This window comes from Staurois parvus, unplaced genomic scaffold, assembly GCF_062004578.1.
Source record: "Staurois parvus isolate SC_StPar_1 unplaced genomic scaffold, SC_StPar_1.0 ptg000525l, whole genome shotgun sequence".
In the NCBI taxonomy this organism is placed as follows: domain Eukaryota; kingdom Metazoa; phylum Chordata; class Amphibia; order Anura; family Ranidae; genus Staurois; species Staurois parvus.
Window position 1 is genome coordinate 4,735,164 of NW_028318321.1, and position 19,813 is coordinate 4,754,976.

Genomic DNA, 19,813 nt, shown 5'->3' on the forward strand with positions numbered 1-19,813 from the left:
CTGATGGTAATTGGATTGTGTCAGCACATCCAATCGCTCTCATGTCTGAGGCCTACTTGAAGAGGCTCATAGCCCCTGGACCACAACTATACTAAGTACAGTCACAGATCTTCTGTTGGACGCATGTACAGCTGGTTGTTGTCCATACAACTTTATTTTACAGCTGAAACCCAAATTTGATATTTCTCTTATGAGGAACATACTAAAAGATAATCAGGCAATTATTTGATTCCTCTTAGAAAAGATCAGAGCTAGAGTTTTCTGCTGAACGCATAAGCATACAGACTAAAGAGACTGGAGCAGACCCAATTTTTTTACTGGTGAAATGAAAAAAAAATTAGTGGTTGGATTGGGAAGACATCTTACTAATGATTAGGTTGTAAACATGCCAAAGATGTGCCTGTTTTGTCACTTCAAGTAAAACCAGTATGGTAAAACTATTCTGTTTAGGTCTCTACAAAGTGAATTTAAATATCTAAAGCACATATTTACAATATTGTTTTCTTCTGTAACTGAAAAGCTGTTTTACAAGACTTTCTGGTTTAGACTGTCCTTTCTGGAGGTCTGGGTGGTGGAACTATTTTTGATTATGTGATTTAGCCTGTATATTGGAGGGGACCACCTTATAGACTGGAAATGGCAGCCATAACACTCGTAACATAAACAAGAAACTATGTATATGCTGATCTGCAGACTTTGTGTGGTATTTGGGGGGGAGGGGGCAATGTCTGTCGTGTAAACAACCACAGTCCATGTGAGGATATATGCATTAATGGCTATGTGAATTGATTTGAACCTAAATGCATTGACCAGTTCTGCTGATGTCCAATTGCCCTTTTGATGCATGTTGACAGACAGACTTTTAGTGGTTAAAAGCTTTAACAGGTAAGCATTTCTGAATACTGAAATATATATATATATGCATAGGCCAGAGATAGATCAAAATGTTGCTCAACAGAAGAGGTATGCTGGAAAAATTCCCTCGATCGATCAGCGGCTACACCCAATTGGCTGAATGTCAGAACAAAATAGCAGAGTGGGCAGGATTTCTCCTCTGTGGATGTGGAAATCTGATCCTTTTTTTTTCAATCAGCACGCTGGCTGATCAAAAAAAAAAAGAACACAATCCAAGGCCAGCCTTATATTCAAACATTAATATTTAAACCCATGCAAAATCTAAAATATTTATAAATTTAATGTTTATAATGTAGGATAGTAAAATGCTTGCGACATAATACATTTACACCCTATCCAAAAAATTATATATTATTTCTGGCTATACAGGGTGAACATGTTAGATCAACTCTCTGATAAAGCAGCCCATAGTCAGTGTTAATGGGGGAATCCCTCCTGCAATGCTATTGTGTTCTGCCAGTGGGGAGCCTTCCCCACCAGCAGAATACAATGATCACTGTTGAACCGGACGAATTTCGATTTGTCTATTAGTCTCTCTTTTAGTGAAAGTCTGGGTGGTTGTACAATTTCTGAAAAATTAGATTAACCTGTATACTGGAAGAAGTCATCCGGAGGAATGGACCATTATTTATGAGTGTTCAGTTTACCAGAATGAATGGGCTGAATGCTGGTCTGCCTAAAAATGGATGCTCCATACTGTGTCTTGAGAATCAGCTGAGAGCACTAGCTGTAATTAATTTGCATATCTATTCAGCATGTGAATGATGGTTTCCTTAGACAGATGATGGTTATTTGCAGTATACAGACATCTATTTTTCAAGAGACCACATGAGGTCTGCAGATCAGCATACACATAGCTTCTTGTTTATGTTAGAGTGTTATGACCATTCCCTGGATAGCATTCCATTGTTTTAAATATTTTTCAATTTGTATTTAAACTGGATTCATGTTGTGACTTTAAAGAAGTCAGTGAAGCTTTCTAAGAGATCCTTGGACATTTGATGCTCTATTTTTGGCTGGATAAGGAGGCAATCTAATACCTATGACTAATATGAGTATGGCTCATAGGTATTAGACCAGTGGTCGCCAAACTGTGTCCCTGGGGCCAGACGTGGCCCTTTTCTTGCCTTTATCTGGCCCTTGAGGCATTATGACTTCCACTGACACCAACAATGGGACATAATTCCTTCCACTGACACCAACGGTGGGGCACAATTCCTCCCACTGACACCAATGGTGGGGCACAATTCCTCCCATTGACACCAACAGTGGGGCACAATTCCTCCCACTGACACCAACAGTGGGGCACTTCCTCTCAATGACACCAACAATGGGGCAGTATTCCTCCCCCTAATACCATAGATGGGACATTGGGCACTGGGCACGGTCAGGCCCCTTAAAGACGGAATGACTGCAAACTGGCCCTTTGTTTAGAAAGATTGGAAACCCCTGTATTAGACTGTCTCCAGCAGGCAAAGGCTGGCTGGGGAAGAAGCATTCAGATAGGTGGAAAATCCTTACCCGATTGCTGTTGTTTTTGCCAATAAGGCAGTGCAGCTCATTTCCAATGCAGCTCATTTCCTTGCCCTCAGTCGAATGTACAAATCTAACTACATTCAAAGGACTAAGCAGTAGAGCAAAATGCAACAGTGTATTGCTGATGAAATGACCACAAATCAACTTGTATATTTATCTTTACATATAACACTTTTTTAACTGTATATTTTTATCTACTGTATATCAATCCATATACTATCTGAACTTGTGTGGAACAGGCAGAGTATAGCTGACCAAGGACAAGACAATTTTATTTCCTAATCTGATGAGGATTACTAAGGTTCTACAAACTGTGTTGTGCAAGTGTGGAAAAAAATATTTTTGGAAATTTAATAAAAGCTCAATTAAAAAAAAATACAAAAATATCAGGGGAATTCATTTTCTACTATGATGGAAAATTATTTTCATTAGACAATCGTTAACTGCAGATGTTGTAGAAGAGGTGTTATGGTGTCACTAAGACATCTATGAAACATCAGCTACATTACATTAGCACCAATGGCCAGAATAACCTATACATTTCTGGAAAATGTTTTACATTCGAGTAAGGGTTGCTTCCTTGTTTTGAACATTTTATGTTCATCGTATAAGGTTGCTTGCTCCCAAACAATAATAGCACATAAAATCATCATCAAAGCTCATTATTGCGCCCCTATTGAACCTTATTGTCTAAGCAGCATACATTTCTCATTTGTCCCTCCAACTTCCTATAAAAATACCTAACGTACCATATAGTTGAAAAGTTTAAAGTCTGATTTTGTCTAAAATAAAGATTTGAGTGTCCCATATCACAACAAAGTTACTTATATTGTACACCCCTTGAGGGTTAGGGATTTATGTGAATGTACAATATATGTAAAGCGCTCTTAAATTGACAGCGCTATACAAGTACCTGAAATAAATAAATATTATTATTCAAGATCTATATGCGTAGCACCAACAGTTTGTGCCACGCTTCACAACATGAAGGCAGACAGTACAGTTGGGCTGGCCATAGACGGGGAGAAAACCGGCCGAAAATTCATCCAAAAAAAATCAGCCAATTTTCAGATCGTTAGTGGCTGAATTGGTCGGCCGGTTTTCTTGATTTTGACACATTTTTTTAATCGTTCATGTTGGGAAAAAAAACGGCGGATTTTCACGGCAATGATGGGCAAATCGGACGATCTTTTTCCTGATTAAAAAAATGCGCATGAGCCATGACCAAAGAAAAAGAAGAACATCCTTATGTATTTGTATCCATACAAATAGATACAATGTTTACAACCACAATGTCAAATCTATTAGCGGTGTCACTGCAGAAAGCTCCGCTATGATATTTGACATTTAAAAGTATAAGGGTTGCAACATTGTATCTATTTGTATCCGAATAGAAACATCTGTATCCGAAATGGATACAAATAGATACAATGTTGCAACTTTTTCTTCTTATTATTATTATTCATATTCTATTTCTTCTTCTTTTAAATGTCAAATATAGCGGAGCTCTTTGCAGGGACACCACTATCATATTAATTGCCAGCCGTAGACGGAACGAAAATCAGCTGAATTTTTTTTACCAATGGTGGTAACGTCAGCTGATTGAATGACCGATTTTTCATTTTTCTAAAAAGAAAACAGCCATTTTTCTCCCCGTCTATGGCCTGCATTAGGAGCTCAGTGAATTCAAGCGTGGTAACATCATAGGTTGCCACCTGTGCAATAGGGCCATCTGTGAAATTTCCTTGCTACCATTCCACTGTCAACTGTTAGTGGTATTATATCAAAGTGGAAGCAATTGGAACAACAGCAACTCAGCCACCAAGTGGTAGGACATGTAAAATGACAGAGCGGGGTCAGCGCATGCTGAAGCGCACAGTGCGCATAAGTCACCAACTGTCTGAAGAGTCAATAGCTAAAGACCTCCAAACTTTGTGTGGCCTTCAGATTAGCACAACAGTGATTAGAGAGCTTCATTTAAGCCTTACATCACCAAGTGCAATGCAAAGCTGCGGATTCAGTGGTGTAAAGCACACCGCCACTGGACTCTAGAGCAGTGGAGATCTGTTCTCTGGAGTGACCAATCACCCTTCTCTGTCTGACAATCCAATGGACGTGTCTGGGTTTGGCTTTGACCAGGAGAATGTTACCTGACTGCATTGTGCCAAGTGTAAAGTTTGGTGTAAAGGAGATTATGGTGTGGGGTTGTTTTTCAGGGGTTGGGCTTAGCTCCTTAGTTCCAGTGAAGGGAACTTTTAAGGCATGAGCATACCAAGACATTTTGGACAATTTTCGTGCTCCCAACTTTTTGGGAACATTTTGGGGATGGCCCCTTCCTGTCCCAACATGACTGTGTACCAGTGCACAAAGCAAGGTCCATAAAGACATGGATGAGCGAGTTTGGGTTGGAAGAATTGGACTAGCTTGAACAAAGTCCTAACCTCAACCCGATAAAACACCTTTGGGATGAATTAGAGTGGAGACTGCGAGCCAGGCCTTCTCGTCTGACATCAGTGCCTGACCTCACAAATGTGCTTCTGGAAGAATGGTCAAACATTCCCATAGACACACTCCTACACCTTGTGGACAGCCTTCCCAGAAGAGTTGAAGCTGTTATAGCTGCAAAGGGTGGGCCAAATCAATATTGAATCCTACGGACTAAGACTGGGATGCCTTTAAAGTTCATGTGCGTGTAAAGGCAGGCGTCCCAATACTTTTGGCAATATAGTGTATGTAGATGAATAATGCCCTTGTAACATGAAGCAGGCCTCAATGGGTGATCGGCAAGTCCACCTGTGGCAATGTGGGAGATGGAAGCCGGGTCAGAGTGGTAGCAGACCGCAGTAGACCACCGTTATGGAAGATCCTGACAGATGAGGAACAGGATGTGATGCTGGAGTTAGCGTGGAATGCACAACTGGATGTGACAACGGGAGAAGGAGAATCCAGGACCTGGGTTGCCAAGGTGACTCGTTTCCCAGCATCAATCAGCTCCTTTCTCAAACCTGATTGGCAGGGGGGGCTGTGTTCTAATTTATCAGTATAGGGGCAGGTGAAGGCATGGTAAAGAGACACTCCCGAATGTCATCAACAAGCCAGATGTGGAAAGACCCAGCCCATATTAAAGCAATATACATGAGGACTGTCCGAACATGAACAACGGCCCATACATTAATACAATGATAATAATAATAATAACATAATGATAAAAACTGATTACACAATGTTTGCTATTCATACCTATAGTAAGGTACAGTAATAAGAGTTATAAGGATTATAATTATAAGTAAATTAAAACCAAACAAATTTGTTTTTTTATAATGTTTTTTAAAAAAATGTTCTTATAATTATAATCCTTAAAACTCTCATCACTGTATGTTACTATCAGTATGCATAGCAAACATTGTGTAATCAGTTTTCATCATTATGTTATTATTATTGTATTATTATCATTGTATTAATGTATGGGTTGTTGTTCATGTGCGGATAGTCCTCATGTATATTGCTTTAATATGGGCTGGGTCTTCTGCCAGTGCCAGTCATTGTCCCTTTTTACCACCAATGTCCAGCTGGAGATTGGTGGTAAAAAGCTATAATATATATATATATATATACAGTATATACACACACAGGATTTATATAGTGACAACAGTCTATGCAGTTCTTTACACTATTATGAGAGACAGTACAGTTACAGTTTAAAAAAAGAAAAAAAATATTAGGCATTAACATTTAATACTATGGAAAATATAACATATTTGTATATTCTTATATTTCATTACTTTTATAGCTTAGGCGGCCCCATACAGTCATAATTGTTTTCCTTCAGCAAGTTGAATGAAAAAAATTTACATTATTTGCCCCATCCACACATTTGAGGTGGATGGGGGAATCTCTCCCACTGTACTATTGTGTTTTGACAGCTTTCTCAGCCATCAGAATACAATGATTAGTATTTCCAGCTATAGCTGGAGGCACTGATCCATCAGGAACAACAGGCTGGTTATACAGAAGTTAATTGGTAGATCGACTTCTGTGCAACCACGGTGTCCATACATGGATCAAAATATGGGCAATCCCTACTGAAGTGGATGAATTTCGATCCATGTATGACAGGCTATAGTTTTGTAAAATGCATTGGATATAAAACATTTACAGCCAATCCAATTAATGTATGATTTCTGGCTCTGGTAGTGTGAGAGTGTCAGGCCTGCCAGACTGCATACAAGAGAGGATGTAACAATAAATGTAAATAGGTGCAAGTGGGTAAGCCAAATGAAGTCAGACATTGCGGAGCCAGGCCTCAGTGTGGTGCTCAATGTGTGAATAGAGGGACACAATCTCTTTTCTTTGAGGTAATTGATGACAATTAGGTGGTGCTGATCTCTGCTTTGAAGTGTGTTTACACAAGCAGAGCCTTTCTCAAGGAATGGGGTATAAAGAGGGGAGGATCTCCTCCAGCAATCATTTCAAGACCTCCTCAGCCAGCAAGCACAAGGATTTAGAGGAAGATGGCCAACAATTTTGCTTCAGTGGAATGGCTTTCCCAAAGCAGCCTGAAAGAGAACAGCTCAGCTAGCTCTCCTGAGGTGTCAAGCGATGATAGAACTACTGCTTATTTTTGGAGCCATCCAATGAGATCATTTTCAAAAGATGCCCATGTGGCACCTTACCCAGAAACTCCGCATTTGACTTTGTCTCCAAGCCTGTGGGATTCAGATCTATCTAATCATTCCAGTGACAATGAAGTTTCTCCTTGTACTTTGGAGAGCTTAAGAAGGTCTCCAGTTTTGCCTTGTGCTGATCTACCACAGGGGGACCTGGAAGCCTCACAATCACCCATCTACAATGAACTGTACACCAAGTCAGATAACACTTTTATCAATGATGTCCAAAAATCCACCAGCTCTCAAGATATCCCTACACTTAGCCAAGAGATGTCTGAAGGACAAGCAGAGCAAGAAAGCTTAAATGAAGACTTAACCCATTCCGGTAAGTTGTGTTCCATATTTATAAATAATCTGTTCCTTTTTTTTTTTTATTTAATCGTAATGGATAATCGTTTAGAAAGAAATCTAATTCTACATTGCTACTAAAGAAAGTTTGTTTTAATAATATATTAATTCTCCAATATTTGTACAGCTGTAGTGTTTGTTTTTACCATTTTTAATTTTTTTAGTGTCTTTTTTTTTTTATTCATGCTAATCCTAAATTGTAAGCTCGAAAGATCAGGGCCCTCAATCCCCTCATGTTTTGCATTATATTGGTATTGTTCTGTCACATGTTCTGTCCCCCTTTGTAATGTACAGCGCTGAGTGAACTATTGGCGCTTTATAAATACTGTATTATAATAATAATAATCCTTTCTTCATTTTAATAGGCTGCACTTCTAGTGCTGAGTCTGGCTATGAGAGTGAAACCAGTCGATCTGGTTCTACAACCCCAGAAGCAGGCAGAACAGAGGAGTCCAGTGATGCATCTGATGAAGAGAGTAAAATGGGTCGCAGACTGAGAACAGCCTTTACCACTGAGCAGATTAGTACCCTTGAGACTACCTTCCAAAAACACAAATACTTGGGTGCATCAGAGAGACGAAAACTTGCAACTAAGCTCCAACTGTCTGAAGTTCAGGTATGTACTTGCTTTATTGCTTCTGTAATAGGTAATTTTTGAATTTTAGATAAAAGTTTATGCCTTGTAGCTTTTGTTTAGGTTCCCTGTCCTTGTAAAACAATTTTAACACCTTTCCTATTGACACTCTACTGACTCCCCTATTGTACAGATCCCCGGGACAGGTAATCCCAGATACTATGCATCCAACACAATAATAATAGCTCCCTGAATAGTTTAAATGACCTAATTATTTGTAGGATAGCAATGTAGCCTATGTGGTGTGCTGTACATATGACCAACACATTGATTCTTATCATTATTTTAGAATTTATAGGAAATTCTAAATTAATGATAAGAATCAATGGTGCAATATAGTAAGGTTGGCTACAATGGTGAAATAGCCCTTAGAATTTGTTTTTCATATGATGATAATTTGTATTTGTATATCCTATACAGAACAATATGTTAACCTAAATATTTATCTCTACAGATTAAAACCTGGTTCCAGAACAGAAGGATGAAGCACAAGCGTGAGGTGCAAGAAGGGAGACAAGGCCAATTTCACGCGGCTCACATTTATGGTGTGTATGGGTACCCATCAGCGCCTATGCCAGCCTATCGGTACACCCAGCCCATGAAACAACCATATACACCCAACTCTCTGCTAGATCTCATGTCTCTGAATTATGCTAACCAAGCACCTACCATGGAACCCCTTAACACCTTCAGCCATCCTCAAATGCCCATGATGTACCTACCCCATCATCCTGTCGTGCCAGCTTCCTTCCACTATGAAGAACAGTATGTGAGATATTAATATACCAAAGAACTTTATTTTTCTTTCAAGAAGCTGGGCAGTACTAAGACTTTTTTTTACAAAGCTCTCTTTTATCTTTAATTTTGGAAGAGGCTTTTTTGCACTGGGACTTTGTGTGTGTTGTGTTTACAAATGTGTGTCACATATTATATTTTACAAAAAGCATTATTCATATTGAATAATTTGTACATAAATCTTGTATTTTTATACTTGTGTCATATTAAGTGGAAATAATAAGTTAAATATTAAAATAATTATAAATAATAAATAATATTTAAAAGTACACTTGCGCTTTTTTTTTTCTATTTCAACCACTTGCAAGTTCAGACACTTTCACCCCCTTCCGGTCCAGGACAATTTTCAGCTTTCAGTGCTATCACACTTTGAATGACAATTGCACAGTCATGCAACACTGTACCCATATTAATTTTTTTAGCATTTTTTTGAGACTTAAAACTTTATTTTGGTGGTGTTTATTTACCACTGGGATTTTTATTTTTTTGCTATATAAATGAAAAAATTCAAACATTTTTCTTATAAAATTTAGCAAATAAATAATCTTTCTTCATAAATCTTGGCCAAAATGTATTCAGCTATATTTTTAGTAAAAAAAACGCAAATTCGTTTATAACCAAAAATTATAATTTTTCAAAAATTTTTTTACATTTTTATTTTTTTTTTTTATATTATTATTTGTTTAGTTTTTTAACATACCATCACCTGAGCAGTACAGTGTCACCATAGTGACACTGTACTACTTGTGGGGGTGATGAAAATATTTTTTTCTTTTTACACTGATTGCTTTTACACCCATAAAGGCTGTAAAAGCAATCATTCTCCTTCCCTCTGGCTGCATTCTTGCAGCCATTGAGAAATACTGTGTGAGCTGTGATTGGTCACAGCTTGTCACATGGTACAAGGCTGTTGTGAATAGCCTTGTACCATGTGATCTCTGATCATTCACAGATTTCACTAGTAGTAAGCCATGTCAGGAAGTTACAACTTGTTTACTACTATTCATGTGATCTCTGATTAGCCAATCAGGGATCACGTGTGTTGGGACCTCACAAAGAGGTGAAGTCCTCCGGTGTTCCGCTGTGTCCTCCGTGGTGCCGCACACTCCCAGGGACAGGCTGTTTATAAATGGCAAGCCATTTAGGCACTGTTACCATCCGGCCGTTGATGTACATGGGCCAGGCGGGGAGTTCTCACACTTAGAGCTGGCAGGGGACAGATGCAGCATTGGACTGTTGCTGCATCCACCTAGGTAAGTATAATTTGGGAAACAAATATTTCTCTTTTAAAGTGGTTGTAAAGGCTCAAAGTGTTTATCCATTCTTTGCATGAAGGTAAAAAAAACTGTGTGCAGCAGTGCCCTCAGCCCCCTCAGTACTTACCTGAGCTCCCTTGTCATCCAGTGATGTGTACGACAACCTCGGTTGTCCCAGGTCTCTGCCTCTTCATTCAAACACAGCAAATACTTCACTCCTGCGCTGGGAATGGACTCAGTAGCGGCAAGGATGACAATGTAAATGTTCTGAAATATGCACTGCTTGCTGCCCTCAACGGACCGGGGTAGTCCAAAGTCACTAAATGCAAAAGAAAAAACAAAAAGAGTGCGCATCAACCTTGTGCATTATCGTTTAAAATATTTATTGAATGAATAAATACCTACTTTTTTATTCATTCAATAAACATTTTAAATAATAAAAATAATATACTAGGCCGGTGCGCCCTCTTTTTGTTTTTTGTTTTGCATTCTCTGCCTCCTCATTGGCTGAGATAGCAAGTGAAAGCCATTGGCTCTGGCTGCTATCAAACACAACCAGTCAGCCAATGAGGAGAGAGAGGGGTCAGGACCAAGCCACGGCACCATATGTGAATGGACACACAGAGCCGCAGGTGTCCCCATAGCAAGCTGCATGCTATGGGGGCACCCGACAGAAAGGAGTAGCCAGGAGCACCAGTTGTGGACTCGAGAAGAGGAGGATGCGGGCTGCTCTGTACAAAACCACTACAAACAGCAGGTAGGTATGAAATGTTTATTATTTTATAGAAAAAAAAAACCTTTAGTATTGCTTTAACCTCTTGACGCCAACATAAAACAAATACCGTATTTTTCGCTCCATAAGACGCACTTTTCTCTCCAAAAAATATGGGGGAAAATGTCTCTGCGTCTTATGGAGCGAATACTGACCAGTCCTCCACCTGTCACCGCCGCCGTGTTAGTGCCAACGGCTGTCTCATCCCAGTGAAGCCTGTCCCATCCCACTGCAGGCTGTCACTGAAGTTCACCCTGTCCTCTCTCAGCGGGCTATCCCCGCAGCTCTTCATAGCAGGCAGTCCCCTCGCCGAACCCAGCCAGCTTGCTCTACAGTTCGGTCCGCCCTGCAGGCGTGGCCTGTCCTCGGAGCTCCTCCCCGCTCCTGGCATGTCTATGTACTGAGCTCCCAGCTCTGCAGTCTGGTCTGCGGGTGTGGCCTGTCCTTACAGCGCCTCCCCTTTCCTGGCATGTGTCCATAGTGTGCTCCCTGCTCTACAGTCCGGTCCTATCTGCTGGTGTGGCCTGTCCTCGGAGCTCAGTGCGCCCCCTGCCTTCTATAGCCTGCCTTCTGTAAGTTAAAATGACAGATGCTGGGAGTTGTAGTCCTTTTCCTTGATATATGGTGTCAGATCATTTGATATTCTGGGTGGAGGGGCCCTGTTGGGACTTTATATGATGTAGTATGTCCGCAGTCTCTGGTCATCCCCTGTACTGTGTCCGCAGTCTCTGGTCATCCCCTGTACTGTGTCCGCAGTCTCTGGTCATCCCCTGTACTGTGTCCGCAGTCTCTGGTCATCCCCTGTACTGTGTCCGCAGTCTCTGGTCATCCCCTGTACTGTGTCCGCAGTCTCTGGTCATCCCCTGTACTGTGTCCGCAGTCTCTGGTCATCCCCTGTACTGTGCCCGCAGTCTCTGGTCATCTCCTGTACTGTGTCCGCAGTCTCTGGTCATCCCCTGTACTATGTCCGCAGTCTCTGGTCATCCCCTGTACTGTGCCCGCAGTCTCTGGTCATCCCCTGTACTGTGTTCGCAGTCTCTGGTCATCTCCTGCACTGTGTCCGCAGTCTCTGGTCATCCCTGTACTGTGTCCGCAGTCTCTGGTCATCTCCTGCACTGTGTCCGCAGTCTCTGGTCATCTCCTGCACTGTGTCCGTAGTCTCTGGTCATCTCCTGCACTGTGTCCGCAGTCTCTGGTCATCTCCTGTACTGTGTCTTCAGTCTCTGGTCATTTTCTGCACTATGTCTGCACTCCATTGGTTCAGAATATTTTTTTTCCAGTTTTCTGCCTCTAAAACCTAGGTGCGTCTTATGGTCAGGTGCGTCTTATGGAGCAAAAAATACGGTATGTGGCCTCACAGAACTAGATTTGTTTTTCCATGGGGCCACATATTTGCGTACCTGTCTTTCTGCTGGGAGCACGCCGCACAGCGCACTCCAAGCACAAAGACCGCAGTGTCACTGAGAGCCCCAGGTCCCGTTCTAATGATCGGGACCCGGGACTCCCGATTCCAGGTCACATGATTGCTGTGATAGCCTCTGATTGGCTATCACAGTGATCAGTCACTATACAGCCCGGCCCCCTTGTGTTTTTTTTTCTGTCTATGAATGGAGGACAGAGATACATTATATTTCTCTAACTTCTGGCATAGAGGGGGAAAAAATGTTTGTAAAAATAAATAAATAAATAAATATTAAAAAATAAAAGAAAAAACATAAAGAAAAAATACCTAGATCAAGGTATGGTCTAGTTCAGTGCCAGGGTAAGTGGTTGGTTCAAGGTCAGGGTCAAAGGTCAAGTTCAAAAGGTCAGGGTCAATGGTCAGGATTTAAAAAAAAATGTAGTATTAGTGTCAGTGTGTTTTAGGTAAAAAATACAAAACAAAATGTGCACTATTATTTCTGGGCTGTACTATGGGTACAAACAACAAATAACATACACATATATGGTATCGCTGCGGTCGTTAAGAGTTGGAAATTTTATTTTTGGTTGTTCTTTGATGGTAGGTTATGGTAGTAACAAGAAACTAAATATAAAAAAAATTTTTTTTTTTTTTACTATTTTGGGCCACTTTTTCTTTGATAATGAAATAAAATCAGGAGATATCCATTACCATTTACTACCAAATGAAAGCCCAATTTGTCCTGAAAAAAAAATGCGCTATAATCCACCTGGATGTACAAAGTAGTTGTGATGATATGTACGGTTTTACTAACACATGTCAACGTTGCAAATTTGTGCTTAGGCATTTAGATTTGTTTTACTCTTAGGCATGAAGGGGTTAAGGGTGGTCACAATGTGTAGCTACATATTATACACATTTAGATTTTGTGTTGCAGCTCATTCATAATTACTGACATATGTATGTCATACAGGACCCATGGTTAATTGGATTCATTCACTGCCTTGCCTGCATTTAATCAGCCACAGAATCTAATTGGTGCCTTACAGAAATTATAGGGATGAGTTGTTAGCCCTGGTCATTATATTCTATATAACCAGCTGTAATAATAGTACAAAAAATGCCTAAATATAAAAATAGCCCACCCATGAATATATGTATTATCCAGTTACATTTTAAGGTTAGCTACATTGGTGAAATGTTTCTTAGGATTTGCTTTGATTATACAAGATATATCAACACAGTGCAGAGTTGTTGTTTTTTAGCTTGTGTCAATGGTCAGCTAATTATTAGAGGTTCAGTTCTCAAAGCTATACCCATCACTATTTGCTGTAAAACATTTTAGCAATGATACTCACCTGGCTTAAAATAAAGTTTGTTATGGCAAATAGCTATGTGCTGTAGCCTAAAGTTATAGCCACAAACCAAAAATGCTATTAAATTCATTGTTAAAGGATAGATAAGTTCACCTTCTGTAATATGTTACACTTACATTCAGGATGTAACATGTTATGAACAGATCGGCCCCTGCAAAACCCCTCCCTCTGATTCCCGTTGTGACAGCTAGGGGGGATCTTCTCCATATTTTGCATGGCCAGCCCAACTGTACTGTCTGCCTATATGTTCTTAGTATTCTGTGAATGGGAACACTACAAGTCCCAACAGCCTTTGCAGCTGCCAGCTTATAGTTTTCAATGAACTACCAGTGTTCCACAGCACCGAGGTAGTTCATCGAGCTTTCCTGTCAGTATCTGCTTGCCCGTACGAGATGTATGAGCATTAGATACACTGACAGGTCAGAGATAGACCTGCATGGCACCAGTGATCTGCTGTTTACTGGTGCAAAGCTTTAGAGGCTTCAAAATAATAAATGTACATTTTTTTTCGCTCCGCAAACGCTGCATGCGCAGTTTAGCGGCGGTTGCTTGGCGTTTGCAAAGCGTTAAAAACACCCCACAAATGCCTATAATGAAGTTTGAATGGTGTTAACACTCCGCAAACGCCCCGCAACCGCGTCGCAACTGCACCGCTAACGCCGGCCGGGTGTTTGCAGAGCGGCACCATAGACTTGAATATGAGGCTTCAACTCCTCCTGACTCGACCAGAGGCATCTGTTTTGCCGTGACGCAACATGATGCTCACGCTCCCGTGTGAACAGCACCATGTGCTGCAATGTGCAGAATTTTCGCAGGCGTTTGGGAAGCGGTAAAAACGCTTCCCAAACGCCTGTCTGCTGCTTGCAAACAAGGCTAGTGTGAACGTAGCCTAAGATACACAGAATATAACTGGATACTAACATTTATAGGTAAAGTTGATCCAGGGAATATCTGATTGCCTCTCGGGGGATCAGGAAGGAATTTTTTTCCCAGCAGGAGCAAATTGGATCATGCTTTGCTGGGGTTTTTTTGCCTTCTTCTGGATCAATTGTGGGTATGGGATTATAACTTTTTTTTTTTCTTTATGGTTGAACTGGATAGACTTTTGTCTTTGTTCAGCCAGACTAACTATGTAACTATATTGATTAAGGGCAGATGTAGCATTTACTTCCTGGAATCCATCTGCCCTTAGCTCAGACATAGGCTAAGCTGAGAACCCTCTCTCCCTTCCTGAAGACTGCAGGGATGTATTACATCATTTCCCTAGGCCTGAAAACCAGGAAGTAACTGAAGAAGTGTAAAAAAAGTTTAAAACAAGTAAATATGATATACTTTCCTATATATTTACTAATGCTAGCAGCATATTAAAAATATTCAATGTTGATTGAGAGCAGGGTGGATAAAAATCAATGATTTTTTAAAAAAAACAAAAAAATCTGATTTTTTTTAATTTAAATCGGATTTTTTAAAATAAAATGCTTTTTGAGGAAAATATATTATCATCCAAAGGTTATTCCATCATGAAATAAAGATTAGTTTTTTTAATTATGTAGAAGAAGGCTGTATTTGTTTATTTTTTTTGGTAAATAAATTCCATTAATCTATTCACAATGTCATGGTTTCATTGTAAGAGGTTTTTGTAAGATTATTGGGCAGTTTCTCTGCCTACAAGATATTATCACAGATGCTTGGTTTACTTTTGCAGTTCTCAAAACTGAATTTGACTCAGCGGAGATCACATGCCTCTTCTTCACAGCAAAAATGTTATAACATGAACAGAGTTAAGAAAAAGACCTTAATCCTAACTTCTACAAACCTATGAATACAGAATCAACCCCTTCAGTGCTAAATTTCAAGAAGTTCAGTAAATAGAATAGAAACAATATTTTTCTGATTGTTTGGAGTGGAATAGATCTGCACAAGAAGAAAGTGAAACGAAGTGTGAGGAGGAAGGGGCTGACAGTCTACGTTTCTTAAAATACATATATTTTGTTTAGCCAAATTAGTTAACAAACATGAATGTTTGTTTAAGCAAATAACATATGCTGGAATGTTATTGTTTCAGTTGAATAAATCTATTTAAATTGTTATTATTAAGGTAATGATTATTTTTCTCCTTCCTAAGAACAACAGAAAAGTTGTCCAAATATGAATGATTAACGTATTAAACTGGGGATAAAAAAACTAATATGAAAAGTTGTTATTCTAAAAATCTTCATCTACTTGCATATTAAAGTTATACCAGCAAGAATTAGTCTTTATGTAGAAAACTATGATTTAAATCAAGCCTTACTGACTAGTGATTTAAATCGTGATTTAAATCAGTTTGATTTAAATCAAATCCACCCTGATTGAGAGAGTGAATTTCCACCTGATTTAGTTTAAGTAACACATGCACCATAGCCTGCATTTTGCCCTATTCATTTCAAATGATACCCAACACAAAATTAATTTCTCCTGCTTTATTTTGCTTTACCACAGCACACCCCAGTGCACATTATGCATGTGGCGGGTAGTAGTGTAGCACAGGTATGCTCAGTTGATGTGTTGGACTGGCATTCAAAATGAAAGGCCCCATAACATTCTACAACCTGCTTGGTGCATTAATGTACATTGCAGCAATGCATGCTTTTTTTCAGCATGTTTCCGTAAGATGGTGGTGTAAATAGTGGTATATTCTGGTTTTGTGCTGCCCTAGGCAAGGCTAAAATCGCACCCCCCATCTCAATTTGTCCCACCGCTTCCTGTTAGGATCCACCCTTCCATCTGTAAACTCTGCTTTTTCTACCTCTTCCTATTAGAGCTCCACCCCAAGAGATGGTAAGAGATTGCGGACAGGATACAGGACACGGTCAGAGACTATGGACCAGATACAAGAGAGGGTCCCCACAACCCCTCCTCTTGCATCAGGGTCCCCAAAGTTCCCCCTCCTTAAATCAGGGTCCAAAAAGCCCCCCGAATAAATCAGGATCCCCCTTTAAATCATGGTATCCAGAGTCCCCCCACCTTATGTGCATTAGAGACCCCATAGCCCATCCCCTTATATCAGGGTCCCCCAGAGCCCCCTCCTTAAATTAGGTTTCCCAGAGCCCTCCCTCCTTACATCAGGATCGGAAAAGTCCCTCCCAATACATCAGAGTCAGTCCTTTACATCATGGTCTCCAGAGTCCCCACCACCTTACATCAGGGTCCCCATAGGCCCCCCTTTTACATCATGGTCCCCCAGAGCACCCCTCATTAAATCCGGGTCTCCCCATAGTCCCTACCACTTATATCAGGATCCAAAGAGTCCCCCCCAATACACCAGGGTCCACCTTTACATAATGGTCTCCAGAGTCCCCCCACCCATAGACCCTCCTCATACATCAGGGTCCCCCAGATCCCCCTCCTTAAATAAGGGTCCCCAGAGTTCCCCCTTCCCTTACATCAAGGTTCCAAAAGTCCCCCCAATACATAAGGGTCCCCTATACATCATGGTCTTCAGAGTCCCCCACCTTACATCAGGGTCCCTAGAGCCAATTCTCTTTAATCTGGGTCCCCAAAGCTTCCCCTGCCCTTACATCAGGATCCCTCTAACCCCCCTTACCTCAGGCTTCATTCCATCGCATTCCTCCAGGCAGCTGGAAGAAGGAAGTCCTGTCCTTGCCGCTCTCCTCTGAATGTCATGGCATAGGGGCGGGGCAAGCAGCTGATTGGTTGTTATGACCGCCGATATCCTAGCAACCATTCATGTGCTTTTCCTGCCCCTACTAGCGCTGACAGTGACAACACAGGGCAAAGGTGTTGGCTCCGATGCACAACCTGCCTGTTGGTAAGGCTGAGCCACGGAGCTCCAGGCAGGGTGCTCTGGGGGGAGTTCAGACCTCCCAAACCTCCCCTTATCTACGTCCCTGCACCCGAACACAGCTGAGCCAGCCTGCTCCCCACCCAGGCACACACAAGACCGCTCCCCCCACCCCAACACAGCCAAGCCGCCCCCCACTGCCTGTGCGCACTCCCTGGGAGCGTGCGGCACCGCGATTGCTGTACGGGACCTCTCTGTGAGGTCCCGGTTCATGTGATCACTCATTGGCCAATCAGCGATCACATGAACAGTAGTAAACAAGATGTCATGTCCTGACATCATTGCTTACTACTTGTGGAATCTGTGAATGATCACAGAGGTCACATGGTACAAGGCTATTCACAACAGCCTTGTACCATGTGACAAGCTATGACTTATCACAACTCTCACAGTATTTCTCAATGGCTGCAAGAAAGCAACTAGAGAGGAGAAATGATTGCTTTTGCAGCCTTTATGGGTGTAAAAGCAATCAGTGTAACAAAAGGAAAAAATCTTCATCACCCCCCACAGGTAGTACAGTGTCACTATGGTGCCACTGTACTGCTAGGGTGACAGTATGTTAAAAAAAAAAAACATAAATAATATTTTAAAAAAATTAAAAACATTTTTGAAAAATTATAATTTTTGGTTATAAACTAATTTGGGTTATTTGATTTTTTTTATTAAAAAGACAACTGAATACATTTTGGGCAAAATTTATGAAGAAAGATTATTTATTTGCAAAATTTTATAAGAAAACACTTTTTTTTTCAAAATGTTTGGACTTTTCATTTATATAGCAAAACAAAAAAAAACCCCAGTAGTGGATAAAAAATTTTATAAAAAAGTTTTATCTGTCTCAAAAAAAATCTAAAAAAATTCATATGGGTACAGTGTTGCATGACCATGCAATTGTCATTCAAAGTTTGATAGCGCTGAAAGCTGAAAATTGGCCTGGGCAGGAAGGGGGTGAAAGTGTCTGAACTTGAAGTGGTTAAGGAACACTGAAGTCTCCTTGATGTACCTCCTCAGACCCCAGATGATTCCTCCTCTTCACCCAGCTGCCTTGATGGTATCCCTGGGCAAGGGGTCCCAAGAGCTGATAATTAAGTAGTCTCGGATGAGAATTAATTGGGTATGACACCTGACCGCCCTCTCCCTTTATCTGGGCCAGGGGGTGTAGGTGTACTCACATTGTCCTTTCTTTACATAGTTATATAGTTTGGCTGAAAAAAGACAAAAGTCCATCCAGTTCAACCATTAAAAAAAAAAAAGTTATAATCCTATACCCACAGTTGATCCAGATGAAAGCAAGAAAACCCAGCAAAGCATGATCCAATTTGCTCTTTCAGGGGAAAAAAATAATTTCTGATCCCCCTGAGAGGCAATCGGATATTCCCTGGATCAACTTTACCTATAAATGTTAGTATCCAGTTATATTATGTGTATCTAGGAAAGAATCCACTGAGCTGGCCAGAACCAACTCTTAAGGGAATCTATTCCACATTTTCACAGCTCTCACTGTGAAGAAACCTTTCTGTATTTGGAGATTAAATTTCTTTTCCTCCAGATGTAAAGAGTGCCCCCTTGTCCTCTGTGATGACCTCAGGGTAAATAACTCTACACTGAGTTCACTATATGAACCTCTGATGTATTTATACATATTGATCATATCCCCCCTTAATCTCCTCTTCTCAAGAGAGAATAAATTCAGTTCCTCTAATCTTTCCTCATAGCTGATCTCCTCCATGCCTCGTATCAGTTTGGTTGCCCTTCTCTGTACTTTCTCCAGTTCTCCAATATTCTTTTTGTGAATTGGTGCCCAAAACTGAACTGCATATTCCAGATGAGGTATTACTAATGTTTTGTACAGGGGTAAAATGATATCTCTCTCTCTGGAGTCTATACCTCTTTTAAGAGAGGATTTTTGAAACCGCAGCTTGGCATTACATGACATTATTAACCAGAACTCCCAGATCCTTCTCCACCATTGATTCCCCCAGTTGTACCCCCCTAGTATGTATGATGCATGCATATTCTTATCCCCCATATGCAAAACTTTACATTTATTAACATTAAACCTCATTTTCCACATAGTTGCCCAATTAAACAGAGCATTGAGGTCGTCTTGTAAGTTGGAGACATCCTGTAAGGATGTTATTCCACTGCACAGCTTGGTGTCATCTGCAAAGACTTAAATGGGATTTTTAATCACAGACCCTATATTGTTTATAAATATAATAAAAAGTAAGGGTCTCAACGCTGAACCTCGGGGTACACCACTGACAA

At 40.6% G+C, this 19,813-nt stretch overlaps 1 protein-coding gene across 1 annotated transcript; it reads left to right on the forward strand.

The window, feature by feature from the left end:
• The first annotated feature begins 6,880 nt into the window (after nt 1-6,880).
• On the forward strand, nt 6,881-8,881 carry LOC149451699 (uncharacterized). The gene is given in 4 exon segments (XM_089690235.1): nt 6,881-6,952; nt 6,954-7,443; nt 7,832-8,082; nt 8,555-8,881. Coding segments are annotated over 4 exon segments (1,140 nt in total).
• Nucleotides 8,882-19,813: the final 10,932 nt, after the last annotated feature.